At 38.6% G+C, this 18530-nt stretch overlaps 1 protein-coding gene and 1 long non-coding RNA gene across 14 annotated transcripts in view; one reads left to right on the top strand and one right to left on the bottom strand.

Moving 5' to 3' along the window:
* Nucleotides 1-18530, top strand: part of FGGY (FGGY carbohydrate kinase domain containing) — a 432024-nt gene that overhangs the window by 297969 nt on the left and 115525 nt on the right. For all 13 annotated transcript variants that reach the window (XM_017544014.2, XM_037744071.1, XM_037744075.1 and 10 more), the window contains 2 exons: nt 4812-4873; nt 15348-15495. In XM_017544014.2, the coding sequence (XP_017399503.1) occupies nt 4812-4873; nt 15348-15495 (210 nt within the window). The remainder of the gene's footprint in view (nt 1-4811; nt 4874-15347; nt 15496-18530) is intronic.
* Nucleotides 8862-18530, bottom strand: part of LOC108314906 — a 53558-nt gene continuing 43889 nt past the window's right edge. The window contains exons 3-5 of the long non-coding RNA XR_005202729.1: nt 13317-13409; nt 12328-12448; nt 8862-9598 (exon numbers count right to left, since the gene is read on the bottom strand). This is a non-coding gene — a long non-coding RNA (uncharacterized LOC108314906). The remainder of the gene's footprint in view (nt 9599-12327; nt 12449-13316; nt 13410-18530) is intronic.

Below are 18530 nucleotides of genomic sequence, written 5' to 3' on the forward strand. Positions count from 1 at the left end.
ATATTTTTTTTGATATTTACTTCTTAGAAAAGCACATGCTCCCTTCCCAAGGATGATTGATTTTAGTTTCATCATGCATCAAGGCTTGTCTCGTGCTTGCCAATATTCTTTATAGAATAGTTGTGCAAAAAAGCATTGCCTTTGCCCAGACTTTATCCACAGAACACTGACCCCATGCAGTTCCTGCATCAAGATACCAAATCCTGTTTCCAACTGGACCTCGGCCATCACCCTTTCCAAGTAGTCCTCTTTGCCTCACATGGAGCCATTTTTATTGGGGATGGCATTAGATAAAGAAGGCTAAGACAAGTTCCTAAGCCACTGCTATGGTGGCATTGGCTTTCTGGAACAATTGGGCTTGGATTAAGTCACAAAGTTACAATGCCACAAGTTGCTATGTGCTCTTGGGATTTTAGGATGCACACATTGTGAGTGTCTATCTGCTCCCTGCTTCATTTTGAAGACTGGGACTAGCCTCAGGAAGTCACTTATGGAAGCCATTCTGCTATAAATGGGTGTATGAATAACTTGCAGTGTGCACAGTGTACTACAGGCTATGGAGATAATGATTTCATCCCTTCATTCATTCACTCCTTCCATCATGTGACAGAGATTTCCTGGGTGATTACACCGGGCCAGGCAAGAATATGTCACTCCAGTAGTTCATCATCAAGTAAAAAGGTTGGATACAGAACTGATCATTATAATTTATTGTAAGACATAAAAATAGATAGTACAATCACTACTGCCTCCTGGAAAAATAGACGTTAATACTGAGTACTTATTATATACTGAATACTTTTAGGCCCCTTAAGATTTGGTATTTCATTTGGTCTTCACAGCATAAGAACATTCAGTGTTCTTATGTTCGTTTTATTGATGAAGAAATAGGCTGAGAATGGTAAGGTAACCTGATCAAAACCTTGCAGTTATCAGTAGGACAGCCACAATACAAACCCGAATTGACCACCAGAGGCCCAAGATCTTTCCAAAACTGAATCTGATTTTTGTGGAGTTGCATTTCTGAGCTTTTCTTCCAGTTTTCTTGTAGACTCTCTTGAGAAACAACTGTTGTCCGCTAACATGACATTCTCTTTAAGCGTCTTGAAGCAAATACAGTTGGCAGGTTTTGTAAGGCCATGGGAGAAAAATGTGTATGCATCAGTATTGACAAGATCTGTGTACAGATGTAGGTGTGTCCCCAGCATTTCACATTCGCTAGTTAGAATGACTTCATGGATACAAAGACTAACTCTGCATTAACAAATGTCTCCCTGTTCCCTCTTCCTGCTCTGGCTTTTGCTGTATTTTTTGTTTACTCATCTGGATTGCTGCACAACTTCCTAATTGGCTTCTTGCCTCTAATCTTTCCCCCTCTAATCTTGCTCTTGCGTTGTAACTATAGAAGTCTTTCTGAAACATAGTTATGAGTCTGTCACTTGTGATAGCTCTTCAGTTGTCATTAGAATAAAGTCTGAATTCTTTAGAATGATGTTTATTTATACCGCCAGTATTCACCGAGTGCTTACTATGCTTGAGGTACTGTTCTGAGTGAGAAAAGAGCAGTGAGTAAAACAGTCCCTTCTGCACCCTCCTACGTCCTGCCAAGACTTCTGTACCTTTCTCAAGCTTACATTCTAACAGGAGGAGACCAATAATACACAATAAATAAATAAATTTAATTTTATGGTATATATACCAAAATTATATATATAACAAACATATACACAAATATATATATTTATTAAATATATAAATATATATATATACAAATATATAAACAATAAATAAATAAATTCAATGTTATGATACTATACCAAAATTATGGTATGAAGGTTGCAGTTTTAAATAGGGTGGTCGGGGCAGACCTCACTCATGTGACATTTGAACAAAGAATGAGGAAAGGAAGGAATTTAGCCATTTTGAAACCTAGGGGAAGAATATACCAGGTCAAGGGAAAAACCAGTGTAAAGATTCTGAAGATGGTTGCTTGCTTGGGATATTATGAGAACAGCAAGAAGGTCATAATGGATGGGGCAGAGAGAACCAAAATGAGAGTTGCAGGGAACAAGTTCAGAGAGGTATTAGGGTCTACATTATTGGCCACAGTAATAGTTTTTACTCTGAGTGAAATGGAAACCATTGGAGAATAGTGAGCAGAGGAGGGATGTGAGATGACTTAGGTTTTCAAAGAATCATTTTTACTGCTGCCTACTGTATTGTTGTAGGGTTACTGTGTTGTTAACTATGGGTTGAAAGTATGGGGAGGGAAGCATAGAAGCCAGAAAGAGGTTATTGCAGTAAGTCAGCTAAGTGAAGAGGATAATGGAATGGAGCTGGTAAAGAAAGCTTAGATTTTGGATATATTTTGAAGGTACAGCCACCTTCAAACCTTGACCTTGACCTTCACACCCTGATGGATTAGGTGTGAAGTGTGCAGAAGAAAGAGGCCAAGGGTTAAGGACTGTAGCAGTGCTATCAATGAGTGAAGGTGGATTTGATGTTACGGAGTCAGAGGGAGGAAGGAGTCAAGAATTACTGCATTTTCTGACTGTAGTAACTGAATACATTCCCAAAGTTGCTTCTGCATTATCTTTCTATATCTTGGTAAAGAATACCATCATTTATATTTTTATTAAAGCCAAAAAATGAGAAAAAAAATAGGATGAATCCTTGACTCTTCCTTTCCCCTTTCTCCTCACATCCATCCATCAGTAAGTCCTGAGGGTTCCACCTCCAAAATATGTCACCAGTCCATCTTTTCCTTCTCTCTTCTCTGAACTCCTAAAGCGCTTCCCATAAAAACAAGTGTCAAATCAAGTAATGCCTTTAATTATCCATTACTGTCCCCAGTGAGTTTACCTTGATGCTCTCAATGGATTGCAAACTCAGGGGATCCAGAGTGTGATAAAGATGTGCATCATCACAGTAATGCAAAGTTGAACCCAGAGAAAAGAAATGTTCAATAACTGCATGAATTTTTTTTTCATTGAAATGACCAGTGTCTTTGATATTATTCTGAAACATTTCCCCAAAAACTGTACCAATGGTATACAACTTATATCTGGAAGTTCAGTAGACAATATGACATAGTAGTTAAGAACAAGGTCTTAAAATATAGAGGCCTCAGTTTGAGACCTAGATTTGTCATTACTTTTCTGTGACCCTGGGCTCAGTTTCCTTATCTCCATAATGAAGAATAGTATCTTCTTCATAGGAGTGCTGTAAAGAATAAACACAATAGAATAATGTGCATATAAGGCTCAAGTTAGTGCTGATGTATGGCAAATGAGTCAGTATATTTCACGTGATATCATTTATGCTACTGTTGGCACTGTAGTAGTGTATTAGTCTATCTTCACACTGCTGATTAAGACATACCCAAGACTAAGTAATTTATAAAGAAAAAGAGGTTTAATGGACACATAGTTCCACATGATTGAGGAGGCCTCATAATCATGGCAGAAGGTGAAAGTCTTACATGGCAGCAGGCAAGAGAAAATGAGAGCCAAGTCAAAGAGGAAATCCCTTATAAAACCATCAGACCTCATGAGACTTATACACTACCACAAGAACAGTATAGGGGAAACTGCCTCCATGATTCAATTGTCTCCTACCAGGTCCCTTCCACAACATGTGAGAATAATGGGAGCTAAAATTCAAGATGAGATTTTGGTGGGGACACAGACAAACCTTATCAAGTAGACACACTTAACTTTCTAGAAATCCTGTTTAAAAGGATGCCATGGAGGTTCAAAACGGTTTAGTGACTTGCACAAAGTCACTCAGCTAGTGAAATTCCGAGCCAGAACCCACACCTAGCCTCTGTGGCTCCTGAACAAATTATCTTCTTTACAGCCCTAGCTCTCAGGAAACATTCTCAGAGGGCCTATCCCTGTGAAGCCAAAACAGCAAGTCTTTTCCTAGTTGGAATGAAACTAACTCTATCAGAATGGTTGTTTTTGCATCCTAGAAACTCAGGTAAACATTCAGAAAATACACAGATGAGGTTCAGGAATTCAAGCACAGTGCTGCTTGGGTGTGTTAGAGCAAGCAGAGTAACTGCATGGAGAAACATCTCTGTCCTGATACATATTTCATACTATTTTGTTTAGAGTCACCAAGTGGATTAAGGAATAAGATCCTAGACCTGGGATTTCAGATGAGAAGATGATTGTCTTCAGAGCTCAGACATTTCTGTCCTTGGAGAGCTGTATTTCCCATGTGACGATTTTTCAGTCAGAAGAGTTTCTCCTGACAGCTCTGGGCCATCTCACTTTTTGTTTTCCTTAACTAAGGGTTTCAAAAAATTTTTTAAAATGAGGGTTTTGTCAAAAATCCTCGACATAGTCTCTTTCATCCAGCTTCTCCATTAGTAAGACACAGTGAGTAATTTAAGGTTTGACATTGTCCAGGGATGACAGCCTGGATGATGTGATCCAGAAAAGGTGGGTGCTTTTAACACTCAGACCCCCCACCAGTTGACTTAAGTTACCCTTTCTTCCTTACTCCTCATTCTTGAGCCTGATGCTAACCTGCTTCTACCAGTTTAGCCTTGGGAATTTCATTTCCTTTTATTCTTCTCTCTAAACTTCCTTGTTTTATATATTTAAGAGGCTAGCAGGCACTAGGTTAATCAAAGCTAAATTTATTTTAGCTGAGGCACACTTGCTACATTGTCATTTTAATGTTCTTAGGTCCTGTGTGGACAAAGAGTTGAAAGAAACATACGCTCATTTTAATGTAAATTTTTCTATCTTCTATGTAAATTAAAGAAGCTATAAAATTGACCCATCTCTCTTATTTTTCAGATAGACCACATGGTACAAGGCCATGCTGCTTTCCCAGAACTGCAAGCGAAGGCCACAGCCAGGTAACTGCTATCTCTGTTTACTCTAAAGCTTTGCTTCTGTGACTGTATTGAGAGCATTCACTTTGGGCTATTGGGTGATTTTCAGATCCTATGGACAATAAAGATGCCTGTTAGTGCTTAAAAGGTAGTCATGTGGATGATCCAGAAGATATATGTATTAATTCTTTAAATGATGTAAAAGAACTTAGAGAACCTAGAGATTCCCCAAGAATATACCCAAGGACTATGGATAAGAAACTGATATAGAAGGAGGAGCATGGATTCTGGAATCAAAACTTCTTAGATTCACATCCCATCCTTACTCCTTAATAGATATAGGACCTTGAGCTAGTTACTTAACCTCTTTACACCTGTCTCTTCGTCTGTAAAACTGAAGATAATATCTGATACAGAGTGATTTCTAGAATATTTTGAAGAAAATCGAGTGCAAAAAGTATTTACAATGTAGTTCCTTTCATGTAAAAAGAAAGAGGTAGGGAAATACATGTGTATCTATTCATTTTTGCAAAAGAAATACAGGAAGTTTGAACCAGAAACTAGTAAGATTGGTTACTTACAGGGTATGGTAGGAATGTGGTGGAAAGAATGTGGGAATGCGAACATGGTAGCAGGAAGAAATGACACTTCTCTGAGTATACATCTTTATATAACTATAACTCTTAGAATCATTGTGATGCCTCATGTCCTGATCGCTGGATAAATAGATGATAGATAAATAGCCAGGATATATGTGTATGCTGGGGTGGGCAAAATGAAATACACACAGTAAAAACTGAACCTACTGTATTACAAAGGGGGTTGGGAAAAGAAAAGAACCTAAGTAAATCTGGGAAAGAATATTTTGACTGTATGCCATATTGCTAAAGAGAAAAATAGCCATCCATAAATATTATACTCTAATTGGTGAATTTGTTTTTCATAGGTGTCTGGGTTAGCTGTATTGACACCTCTTTAAGTGTATGCTACAACTGAGTGAAGAAATCAATATATTGTGGATAATGAGAGCCAGGTTCCTCACAAATGGGAAAAAGAGCAGGTTAGAATGAACCTTATGGTGTCAGTAGCAACTTATGATTATATATGTGTATATGTATAAACAGGTACACAGTTGTATATAAATATAAGTAAATATAGATATATATATATTCATGCATGAATAAACATGTATATGCTCCCTACCTCTCTGTGCTGAGATGGCCTGGAAGCAATGACACCTTAGTAGCAATGTGTATACCTAGCTCCCAGATACCGGATTCTAAATACCATTCTCCCATTTCTCTAGTAAAAGTAATCAGGACTTCTTAGAAAGTTGGCTAAGTCTAGGGTTGGGGCAGTAAAATTATGGTGCCAGAAAGAAATAAGTTACTCAACAAGGAATTGTCAAAGTACATTTGAACTAGCTTTAAGAATCTCTCAGTGGCCTACTCAGGATAAAATAAACAGTAATAGCATGAAATAAGTCTGTAAGTAAATAACTTCATAAGTAAATTACTGAAGAAGGAACTAAATGAGAAAGAAAGGACAGGGCTTCCTCTTCACTGTCAGAACAGTAGCTGTACAATTAATAAATGTAGAAGATCACGCTTGTAATCCCAGCACTTTGGGAGGCCGAGGCGGGCGGATCACAAGACCAAGAGATCGAGACCATCCTGGCCAACATGGTGAAACCTCGTCTCTACTAAAAATACAAAAATTAGCTGGGCGTGGTGGCATGTGCCTGTAGTCCCAGCTACTTGGAAGGCTGAGGCAGGAGAATTGCTTGAACCGGGGAGGCAGAGGTTGCAGTAAGCTGAGATGCGCCACTGCTCTCCAGCCTGACGACAGAGCGAGACACCACACCGTCTCAAAAATAAATAAATAAATGTAGAAGAAATAATGGAAATAGAAAATCATCATTAGGTAAACACTACAGAGATAAATGTTGCAGGCAAAAATCATCAATCGATGCTAAAATTACTGAGTAAAATTGGGAAGCAGGTTATTATCATAATCCCAGAGGATTTCAGTACAAGATTCTAATTAATATGAAGAGGAAAATAATAACTTCCAGTAGATAAATTTGGCAGACAGCACCTTATCCAAGTGATGAAGGTTAGCAACACCAGCAATAACATGTAGTAAAATCATGTGTCTTCTTTTATGATGCATCAACGAGGACACAACATCATATCTGCCATGTTCTTGCCCAAACTGATTAAACTCAATGGAAATATGGGAAACATCAGACAAACCTAAATTGAGAGACATTCCACAAAGCTATTAGACAGTTTACTCCAAAGGAAAATTCAGAAACTTAAATACTGAAGAACTGCTGTAGACTGGAGGAGACTTAGGGAAGTACTACAACTAGAAACAATATATAATAGTGGATTAGACTCTGGACCAGAAAAAAGACATTAGTGGAGGAGAACTGTTGAAATTCAAATAGAGATTAATAGTATTGTTGTTTATGTTAATTTACTAGGTGAAGGGTAAAAGGTAACTCTGTCTGCTATTTTTGTAACTTTTGTGAAAATCTAAAATTATTTTGAAAGAAAAAGTTTAAAAAGTAATAAATTAATGAATTTCATGATAATAATGCTCCATTGTCAGGCTGTTTAAGTAAAGGAAGCTACTTTTTATAGAATTATCAGAGAAATCCATGTAGCTATCACAGGAGAAAAGAGAAATAGTCTGAGGTGGCCATTAGTAGACTCTGAAGCCAAATTGCCTTTGCCTCAGCTTTGCTCCTTATTCACTGTGTGTTTCTGAGCTAGTTACTTAACCTCTATGCCTTAGTTCCTTACTGTAAAGGGAGTAATAGTAAATACTTCTTAAGGTTGTTGAGAAAATTAAATGAATTAGAATAGTGGCTGACACAGAGTGATAATTAAGCATCAAGCTGTAATAGGTGCTCCATTAAAAAATGGTAGTGATAAAAATGATTGTTGTAGTTAGTCTATTAGACATTTACATTCTAATGACTTACATTCTAATAGTGCCAACACACCTACGCAGAGCAGAATAAATGCATACTCTACTAAAATATAAGTAGTGTGTCATCAGGGTGTGTAGAAAAGGAGGACTGATCTTGACAAGGAGTTTGAGAAAAGCTTCATATGCATTCCCTTCTAGGAGTCTTTAGTTACGATGCCATTGCAATTAGTCATTAATTGCAATTACCATTGAGAGGGGTTATGCCACATAACCTTATCAACTAGCATATTAGTTGGCTTAGAGACCATATAACCAAGAACAGGGATTCCTAATTGCAGATCATCATTTAACCTCTTGAAATTGTGCCCTGTTTTGTTGATTACATAATTCTGCATGCATTTCTGTGAAGGGGGCCATAATGTTCATTATTTTCTTAAAGGGATTAAGCATTTATAAATCACTAAGCCAAAGAACACAGCACTAGATTTATAGTTCAGAGATCTGGATTCAAATCTCAGCTCCAACACGTATCATTCTGTGAAACCCATTTTCCTCATTATAATATAGAATAGTAGTGCAGAATCAGACCGAGATACCTTTAAGGATTTATTTTGAGTTTAGAAGAGCTAATATATTTGACAGGAAACTTAGTTTACAGGGCTTTGTAAACTGAATTATGACAATGATGATGACCACTACCACAACTACTACTGCTGTATTAGTCCATTCTCGTACTGCTGTGAAGAAATACCTGAGACTAGGTAATTTATAATGAAAAGAGGTTTAATTGACACACAGTTCTGTGGGCTTGGGAGGCCTCGGGAAACTTACAATCATGCTGGAAGGGGAAACAAACACATCCTTCTTCACATGGTGGCAGGTGAGAGAAGTGCTGAGCAAAAAAGGAAAAGCCCCTTATAAAACTGTCAGATCTCCCGAGAAGTCACTCACTATCACAAGAACAGCCTGAGGGCAACCACCCCCTTGATTCAATTACCTCCTTCCAGGTTCTCCCACAACACATGGGGATTATGGGAGCTACAATTCAAGATGAGATTTGGTTGGGGACACAGCCAAACGATATCAACTACAATTATTACTATTAATGATTATGAGAGGAGGAAGTTTTGGTGGTGGTTGCTCTGGGTTCAAGCAGCAGATGTCAGTCATTTATACCCTGCCTGCCTTCTTGTGGAAAGCATGGAAGAATAGCAAGGACAGGGACTGGGAATTAGAAGGCTTGGATTCTTGTACCAGTTCTGCCGTGAATGTCTCAATGACTCCTAGATTCCTCACCCATAAATTACAATAATACTACCCTTTAACTCTAACTCTTTTCCTCTAAACTTAATTCATTTTACGTGCATTACTAGGATGAAAACAGGTTGCAGGAATGTCTATATGTGAACATTTTAGTGCTTAACACAGACTTAGTAAATAATTAGTTTTACAATGACATACTCAAAAACTCCAGAACTTTCTTCTATAGATGAACTTCATTTGAGTAGCTTCTGTTGCAAATCATAATAAAAAGAGGGAAGAATTTATGGATTAGCATGCAAACTCAGAGAAACAACAGTATAGGGTGGTTCAGAAACAGCAACTTACAGAATTCAGTCATGGAGTCAGAACTGAATTTAAATCCCACCTCTTTTTACATAACTTTATACTTCCAGCTACTTCCCTGTATTTCTCCATCTATTTAGAGTGAAGTTTCTCCAAAGCATTGCCTATACTCTTGGTCTCTACTTCCCTACTTTCTACTCCTTCCTTGCCCGCTCCAGTTTGAATTCTGTCACTATCAGCCCCCTGAAACATTTCATATTAAGGTTATCAGTGACCTCTATTTTGCTAAGTCCATAGGATGTTTTTTATTTGTTTCTTGAGTTCTCGGCAGCATGGGACATCAGTGATAACTTTTTCCTCCTTTTAACATTATCTTTCCTTGGCTTTCTGGAATGTTGCCCTCTCTGTTTTCTTCCGGGATCTCCTATTCCTCCTTTCTAATCTGCTTTTCTTGAGTTTATAGTTCTTTTCTTGACCATTAACATTAATGTTTATCACAGATAGCTTCTCTCTTTGCCATCTCTTCCAAGGTGATCTCAACTATGTTCTTGACTTCATTTCTTTCTATATTTTGAGGACTCTTTTGCATCCAGCCCAGATACTTAATAGGTATTTAGTAAATGTTAGTCCCATTTCCTTCCGCTTTTCTTTTATTGTCTTACAAAGGAAAGTGCATCTGTATCTCATTAGATCTGTGAGTACAATATTCTAAAACTATGGGACCCATTATACTTCAGATCTTAGAAAGAAATAGGCATAGCTGTAGTTAAAATGAAGTTAGCTGTTTGGAAGGGAGGGCAACTCCTTTTGAATCAAGAACGATGTATCTCTTTTGCTGTGACTTGAGGCTTTCTGAAAACAGCAATGAAGGTCACCCCTATCTCAGAGCTTAGGGTCAGCAAATCCTGTTTGAAACTGTGGAAACAAGTGTTGATAAACAGATTGAGTATTTTATACTCTTGATTTTACCATAATCCTCTTAGGCCCCATCTCTGAAGAGAAATGTTTTGTGAGCTTATAAATTAAGCAAACAAAAACTAGATGTGCCTGTACATGTAATTGGTAACCAAAGTTTCTCTTTATGTGGGGCCAGATATGCAGATATTTTACTCTTAGCAGAGATCACCTTACATTGATCATAAACTTTAACTCTTTTCCTCCAAACTTGATTCTCTTATAGAACCTTAACTAACAGTTTCTCTGAATGAGGTTCTGGTAACAACAGGGTTTAGTGAGAAGCTGTTGGCATAATCCACAAGTGCCAGATTCAAGGTTGGCAGCAAAGCAAAAGTTAAAATCCAGGGTCTGTGGTTCATCTGTCTGATGAGTATCTTTTAAGCATCCATGATACATGAATGAACCAAGCAAACAAAGTCTTTGCTTTCATAAAAATATATACACACATATACACATATACATGTAGTACATACATGCAAATATGCATACTACATACTTTTTTTTTTTTTTGCCTTAGCATTAGGAAAGGGAAAGGCCCAAGGAATCCACCTTGCAACTATCTGCTATGTCTTTGTGGTGAAAGCTTAGTTTTCCCTTCAATTTAATTTGGTGACTGTTTTCTTTCAAATTTGAGGAAAGCCACTCTGTTGGAGAAGTCCCCGAGCCTTTCAGTTTTCCCCATGCTGAATGTGAGGTTTAAACTGGTTTTTCTTTGTAATACACTGTTTCTGAAGGCCAGAGGCATCAGCCAGTGTGGTACCATGGCCTCTCTCTCCTCCCAGGGCGCATGGGCTTTAGGCCACCCAGGTGCCAGAGGTGGTGGAAGACCCAGTCAGTTGTTCCTTGCATATATATACATATATACATATATAGCCAGCCATCGATAAATGCTGTAACGAAAATTAGAGATAAATAAGGAGATATAGAACATTGGTTTCAAAGCCCTTAAAATTGTCTTTGCTATGCCTATTTTTTTCTAAGACCTGAAGTATAATGGATCCCATAGTTTTAGAATAATGTGCTTGTGCATATTTTTTCCCCCTCAACCTTTCTTTTTTCCTTCTTTCCTGAATTCTTCTATTATTTCTTTGAGGACAGGAAAGAGTGCAGAAAGCCTGACTGGACATTCTTAGTTGAGTTGTCTTTGGACATCTAAGAGGAGGCACTTTTGACACTTGTAGTTGGATACTTAATGTGGAACATATAAGAGAGAAATAGACAGGAGAGCAGGTTATATATTTGAAAGTCCTCAGCACTAGATGGTAACTGCAGCCATGAGAAGAGGATAGGATCGTCCAAGGGGAAATATAAAGAGCAAGAAAATAGTCAAAGACAGTAGGTCTCTGGAAGACATCAGATGTTTAATGAACAAGTGAAGAAGGAGAACCAGCTAAAGAGGAGGGAGGAAAATCGAGAGAGTGTAGTGTTTCAGAAATGAGAACAAATGAGGAAGAAGTGGTCAAATGGTGTAAAATGCAGAAAATGGTTCATGGGCACTAACAACAAAGAGGATATTATTCCTTATGGTGGGACCAGTTTCAGTAGAATGGGAGAGGCAGAATGCACAGTATATTGGGTTAAGAAGTAAAGAACTAGAGACAGACAGTATGGAAACTTCTTTTCTAAGACTTTCTCTTACTGCTAGAAAGGGCACAAGTATATTTTGTTATGCCATGTATTCTGATTTTTTGGTTTAATAGTATGGCCACCATACTCTGGGCAGCCTGTGAACCCAATGAATTAGGTGATTTATGAAGAGGGGGAGGACATGAGAGATTTCAGGGATGCTGTCTGCATTTAAGATTATAAGAATAAAGTCGGAAAAAAATGTTCCTTGATTCTTTAAAAACTGGAAATGAGTTTCTTATGATGGCAAAGAAGAGGAAACTATTTATTGATAACCTGTCATTTTATAGTGCTCAGGGCTCTATGTTTCATCTTCATAGCAGTCTTTGGGTAGAGAGTATTAGCCCCAATAGCAAAAAAATAAATAGAATCAGAGAGGGTTTGCCTACCTGATCATCTAGCTGGTACGTGGTGAAGTCACTTTATGATTATTGAAACTATATTTTCTTCGTAATACCCGATGGGATGTGGCCAGCAAAAACGTCTCCCTCTGAGACAGGATATATCAGCCTGAGGTTCATGAGAGAGAGGGAGAGTAATTCGTTTGGGATCACAATTCATGTGTGATTACCTAGCTAGAAGAGGGCAGGCTGCCATTTGAGAAGGAATTGATAAAACACGCAAAAATGAAACAAAGTCACAACCAAAAAAGGCATCATACAAGGTTAAAATTATGTGAATAATGATGTGCATTAGTTAGTTTAATGTCTTCCAAGTGCATTTCATTTCGAATGATATATTCAGATAGCACACATGGTAAGGTATAATTGAAAAAACATGTAGGGGAATGGCTGCATTCAAAGAATAAACATACAGCTGCAAGGAGGTTAGGAGTCAAAGGGGTAAGCATATGCCCCATCCCCCAGAGATTTCATTAGTGCATGAGTGGCCATATATGTAGAGGCTAAATGAATCTCACTGTTTGCAAAGACCTGAAGTAAATGGGACAATGACAAATCAATAGTAATTAGGCCTATAGATTCTTATTGACCCAGATGTCTGAAACCAAATGCCCTGCTCACAGATGCCTTGAGAGGCAGAATGAAAAGATTTATAGACATGTGCTTCCTTTAAAAAAATCCCTTTACTTTAAGAGCAGTGTCTATTCTGAAGTGGAAAGTTGTAAGAATTAGTGCAGACTCTTAACTTCTGGCTAGAAAAGATGTTTCTCGAGGCTTGCCTTATGAATGTGATTCCTGCTGGACGAGGAGCTGAGAGAGCAAAGGGCTGGAAAGATGGGAGAGTATCATATTCATGTTCCCTGATGTCCTGGCTCTGCCTTGTATGGAGGCTTCAGAAGTTCCTTTCCTGAAGCCATAATACAATCATTCTAAAACAGGGTTTTAACTTTTTGGGTCCTTGATAAACAACTTCTGACCTAAGATACAGAGAGCTCATGGCTTCAGAATCACAAGGAGAAAGGTTTAAATCTGGACTCAGACATGTCTCTTCACCCCTTCAAGCATCTCCCCTGTAAAGAGATGTTAGTGATACCTCCCCCACTGGGCAGTGCTGGAAGGTCTGGTGTATGCTTAGGGAATGGCAGCTGTGGTTGTTAAGCCTTTTCCCAGTAATATCTTATTCCTCCTAATATGGTCTAAGGAAGAAGATTTTTGCAGATGAGAATGAGCTATTACGGCAAGAAGCAAATAAACTGCTAGTAGGTAGGGCGATAGGTCTGCCCTCACCGCCACCCTAGCACACATCACATGCACTCACACATACACATATACATGTATTCACATTTACACACTTATGCTCACACAGAGCACCTTTGCTTTTTGGTATTTTTACACTGAATATTCACATAAAATTTTTAGTAAAAGAGTTCCACTGATAAAGGGGAAATAAAGAGAGTTTAAAAATTACTGCTCTACTCATTTGCTTGTTTCCTTACACCAAGTTTAGAAAACTTTTGGCAACTTCATGGGATCCATGGGGACACTCTCCTGATCACAAACTAGAGCTAGAAATCGCTGAGCCTTCCTTCTAAAACACTTTTAAAATGCAAAACATAAATAATGCCTTAGGTATCTTAGATAACCTCCTTCGGACATTGATTTCCTATACTTTTTTTTTTCTGCCATTATACAAGCCATGTTTTTAACCTTTAAAGAGACTTCCAAGGGCCCCAGGGGGAAGTAGCACAGAGCCCAACTGCTGGAATACCCACTTTCTTTTGAAATCATTGGTTCAGAACTTTTAGAAGGGCAGTACCTTTTAAGAGGGGAAGGCTGACCAGCTTTAATCTTTGGGCCGTGTGGTGTGATTTAACCCAGCAAGGTAGGTGTTACTAAACTATGTTATGAACGGGAGAGGTTAAGTCACTGGCCCATGTTACTGAGCTAAGACAGGTAGTATCAAGATCTGAACCGAGCAGAGCTCTCAAACTCGTCATCTTCACTCCACCTCTTTTCACCTGAACATGTGAAGAATGAGGGAGTTGGTCTAACTCCCTCATTTTACGCATGAAGAAACCAAGACTTAAAAAGAAGAAAAAGGCCAGGTGTGGTGGCTCATGTCTGTAATCCTAGCACTTTGGGAGGCCAAGGTGGGTGGATCACCTGAGATCAGGAGTTCAAGACCAGCCTGGCCAACATGGTGAAACCCCATCTCTACTAAAAATACAAAAAATCAGCCAAGCGGGGAGGCTGAGGCAGGAGAATCGCTTGAATCCGGGAGGCAGGGGGTTCATGGAACCAAGATAGTGCCATTGCACTCCTGCCTGGGCAACAAGAGTGAAACTCATCTCCAAAAAAAAAAAAAGAGAAGAGAGAGTGAGAAAAGAGGGAAAAACATACACAATGTCAATGTCATCTGGTAGGTTTAGGTTGGAAATCAGTTCTCTGATTCTGATCCTAACTGTATTCATAATATTCAGTCACTTTCCTTAGCAAAATCCTATCCTCAGTCTGGAAACTTATATTTCTCTTCATTTATCAACTCATCATTATTATTACAATTAGGAATACTGATTTTAATAAATTATTGACATATGTACAGTATTATACAGTTTACAAAATACTGTGCCTTCACATACATAATCTTCTTTGATCTTCACAATAACCCTATGAGGTAAGTTGGACAGGCATTATGATATCTGTTTCTACAGTTGAAAAGAGGGTGGTTCAGAACGTTTGAATAACATTCTCATGGCCGTACACCCACTAAGAGTAAAGCCATTCCTGGATCCAGTCTTCTGACTCCAAACCTTTGTGCTAGGACGTGGCACTTTTTTTGGTGATAGTGTAGTGTGATTTAGAGTACAGTTTGCTAGTTTCTCTGAAGCTTTTAGAAGCTTGCTTACTTTCCTGGATCTGATATGGAAGTACAAATGGTTTCTTTCTATAGGATGATTCGCTCCCTGACCCTACCCCCCTTTTAAAAATAAAACTCACTTCTCTTCCAGATGCCAGAGTGTATATGCATATTTGAACAGTCACCTGGATCTGATTAAGAAGGCTCAGCCTGTGGGTTTCCTTACTGTTGATTTACATGTTTGGCCAGATTTCCATGGCAACCGGTCTCCCTTAGCAGATCTGACACTAAAGGGCATGGTAAGTAACAGCTAGTGCGTGCACGTGGGTGAAGGCAGGCCAAAGGGCTACAAAGTTTGGAAGAAGCAAAGTGAGGAAAAAGGAAAAGGAGAAAAATAAAACAGGCCAACAGTCCACTGGCTTTGTGCAGATGCATTGCTGTTGTGAAGGCGGTTGCTCTCCCTGGGATGAGCTGCTGAAAGTTCTCATTGTTTCTGAGCCAACCTTGAAAGCATTAAAAGCGGCATTTCCTATGTTCAGCTACTGCTGCCTCTTTGTCCTGTAGAGTGGCTAAAAGTCACGCCTATGTAATTTTGGCATTTACATCGGTTTGTCAAGTCATGTTTTCCAACTGCTACTTTAGGTTGCCCAGTAAATCAGTGGTAAATATTACCACCCATGGTCTTGCTGGCCACAGTCATACATCTGCCTAGGCTCTGAGTCAGGGCTGGTCAGAGTCTACACTAATATAGTTAGGATTTCAGATTAAACTTTGTTATAAGTAAGTATAATTTGTAACTTTTGTTGGAGAATAAATCCTGCTCTTAGTGGCCTTTAGAATCACTTCCTCTGTGGATATTCTAGGCCCTGCTAGAGGAGCCAGATGAACTTGGTGGGAGAACTCTCAACCACCATAGTTGAGATATAAAATAATGACATCTTTAATACCAGGAGAATCATGTTTGAGGTGTGATGAAGCAGGTTAAAGCTAGAGGAGGGGCCAGCTGAGGCCACAACTAAGAAAATAAGCCATGAATGCAGGAACCAGGAAAATGTCATAAAGCTGAGAAGGTGTGAGGTATGTTAAGGCAGAGAGTTCGGAACAGAGGCTGTATGCAAAGGAAGCTGCGTAACAGTGAAGCAGGCCTGAAGGAGTCAAGAATTTAAGACTCAAAGTACTACAATTTTGTGGTTAGTTTTATTGAGATTATTTGAAATACTTTTATGATGCCAACAGGTAGACCTGAACTTTACTTTTATTACCTATGGACATAATCAACATTTTTTACTAAAAGGGAGTCATGGTGAAAAGAATAGAATATTAGACATGGCAAAGGTTGTGTTGATCTGGAGTCCATGAAGCATGCCTTCACAACAAATCATGAGCTTGGTGTCCTTGTTTATAGAGGCAGAAGAGGAATGTCCAGAGAGGGCCATGTGGCAACAGGCCACAGCTAGAAAGCCATGCTTTCACATAACCAATTCTGTGTGTAAGCAGAGGGTAGGGGAAGAACACATTTCATATGGGTACAGAAATAAGTGTCTTAATCAGAAACAAATATCTGAAGCCAAATACAGTTAGATACTTAAAATGTTGAAGAAGAAGCTTGACAGTGTTTTAAATGACCCCGAAACAAAGCAGTGTTGCACAGTAAAATGGTCATTGCTCTGGAGGTCCTTTGTTGCTTTAGATAAAACTGACCTGGGGGCCTTCCCTAGCCAACATCTGTCATATCCAACTTCAATACCCAGCATGTCAGGCTTCGTGTCTCCTAGTAGGTTTTATCCATTTCTTAAAACCAATCCTGACATCCAAGACCTAAGAATTATCATCAGAGCTATTCTAGTAAAATTGACTCAAATGCAGAATGTAATTCCAAAGAAATCAATGGAGTGATTTGAAGAATTCTCATATCATAAGAAAGTGTGTACGCACCAAAAGGGACTTCTTACATGGGGACGTGTGCCCAGTTGTATCTAAAAATCCTAGGTATTTTTACTTTGTTCAAAAGTTGTATATTTGTTCACATACCTCATATATCACTTGATATTTCTTGGCAATGATTTCCCTATATAACTGTCTTTGGGTTAGGCTACAATGGAATAGCTATCACTCCATGAACTTGCATCACAACACTGGGAAGAGGAGATGACCTAAATAAGATGGAAGAAAGGCAATTCTGACCTAGATACTTCACTGCAAATCTCCTTCCTTCAGTTCAGTTTTAGAAAACATCAAAATAATCACCCTGAAATTCTTCTATTATCGTGTTGTATCCTTTTGCTGGGACCTACAATGAAGCTTATCTCCAGCACTCACTCAGCAAATACTAGTTGGGTCCCTATTGTGTGCCAAGCACTGCTGTAGATATAAGTGAGGTACAACAATACCTACCTTTATGCAGCATGTTTAAGGTTGGGGGTGGGGGACTGCTTGATAAAATGTTAATAGCAACTGGAATTGCGGGATAATTCCAATAAAGCAAGATCTATACACAATTTCTTCTTTTGGCTACTAAAACATTTCCCTGGACACATAGTGAGTGCTGAGTATGTACTTATTTATAATTTATAGGCAACATGGAGATAATAAAGAGGTTATTTGTTGCTTTAGATAAAACAAACATATGAAGAATTTACTATACCTAATGAATTAAATGGCAACTTTAATCTTTACTATCCATACTTTAATCCTGCTATCCATTAATACCAATATTAATATCCAAGTAAACTAAGATAAGCTCCCATTGAATCATAATTATGAGAATGCTTGTTCATCAAACAAATACAGGCTCCGTTACAGTTGGTGGGGAGTATAAGAGTGACCAGACACAATCCCAGCCCTCAGGAATACCACCATCTTTGAGAGGTAGACAGAATATATAAACAGGGAATGGAAAGGTGATTTTAAGCTCCAGATGCCCTTCTCCACCCAAGGCTCTCCAGACACATGGAAGACAATTTCCCAACCTGGTCCCAGCAGTCAGGAAAGGCTCCATACAGGAAGTAATATTGACAATGAGTGAAGCTGGGAGGGGTTTGAAGCTAAGGGAATCATAGTATGTGCAGTATTCTAGAGGCAAGAGAGCATGGCATGTGAATGTCTACAATTTTGGCTCCTTGTGCCATTGTCTAATCAATGGTAGATTGCCTTTAGCATTTTATCTTAATAATAAAAAAGAAAATGTTTTCTTGGAAAACCGCTGAATATCCGTTTACTCCTGCTTCGGCAGCATTGGATTCTCCTACTTCTCCGCTCTCTGCTCAGGTGACACTTTTCTTGCTTTGTTAAACATTTACCCATTCACTGTGGTTTTTTTTTTTTTTTTTTTTTT

The sequence above is a fragment of the Cebus imitator genome, unplaced genomic scaffold, assembly GCF_001604975.1.
Source record: "Cebus imitator isolate Cc_AM_T3 unplaced genomic scaffold, Cebus_imitator-1.0 Scaffold163, whole genome shotgun sequence".
Classification (NCBI taxonomy): Eukaryota; Metazoa; Chordata; class Mammalia; order Primates; family Cebidae; genus Cebus; species Cebus imitator.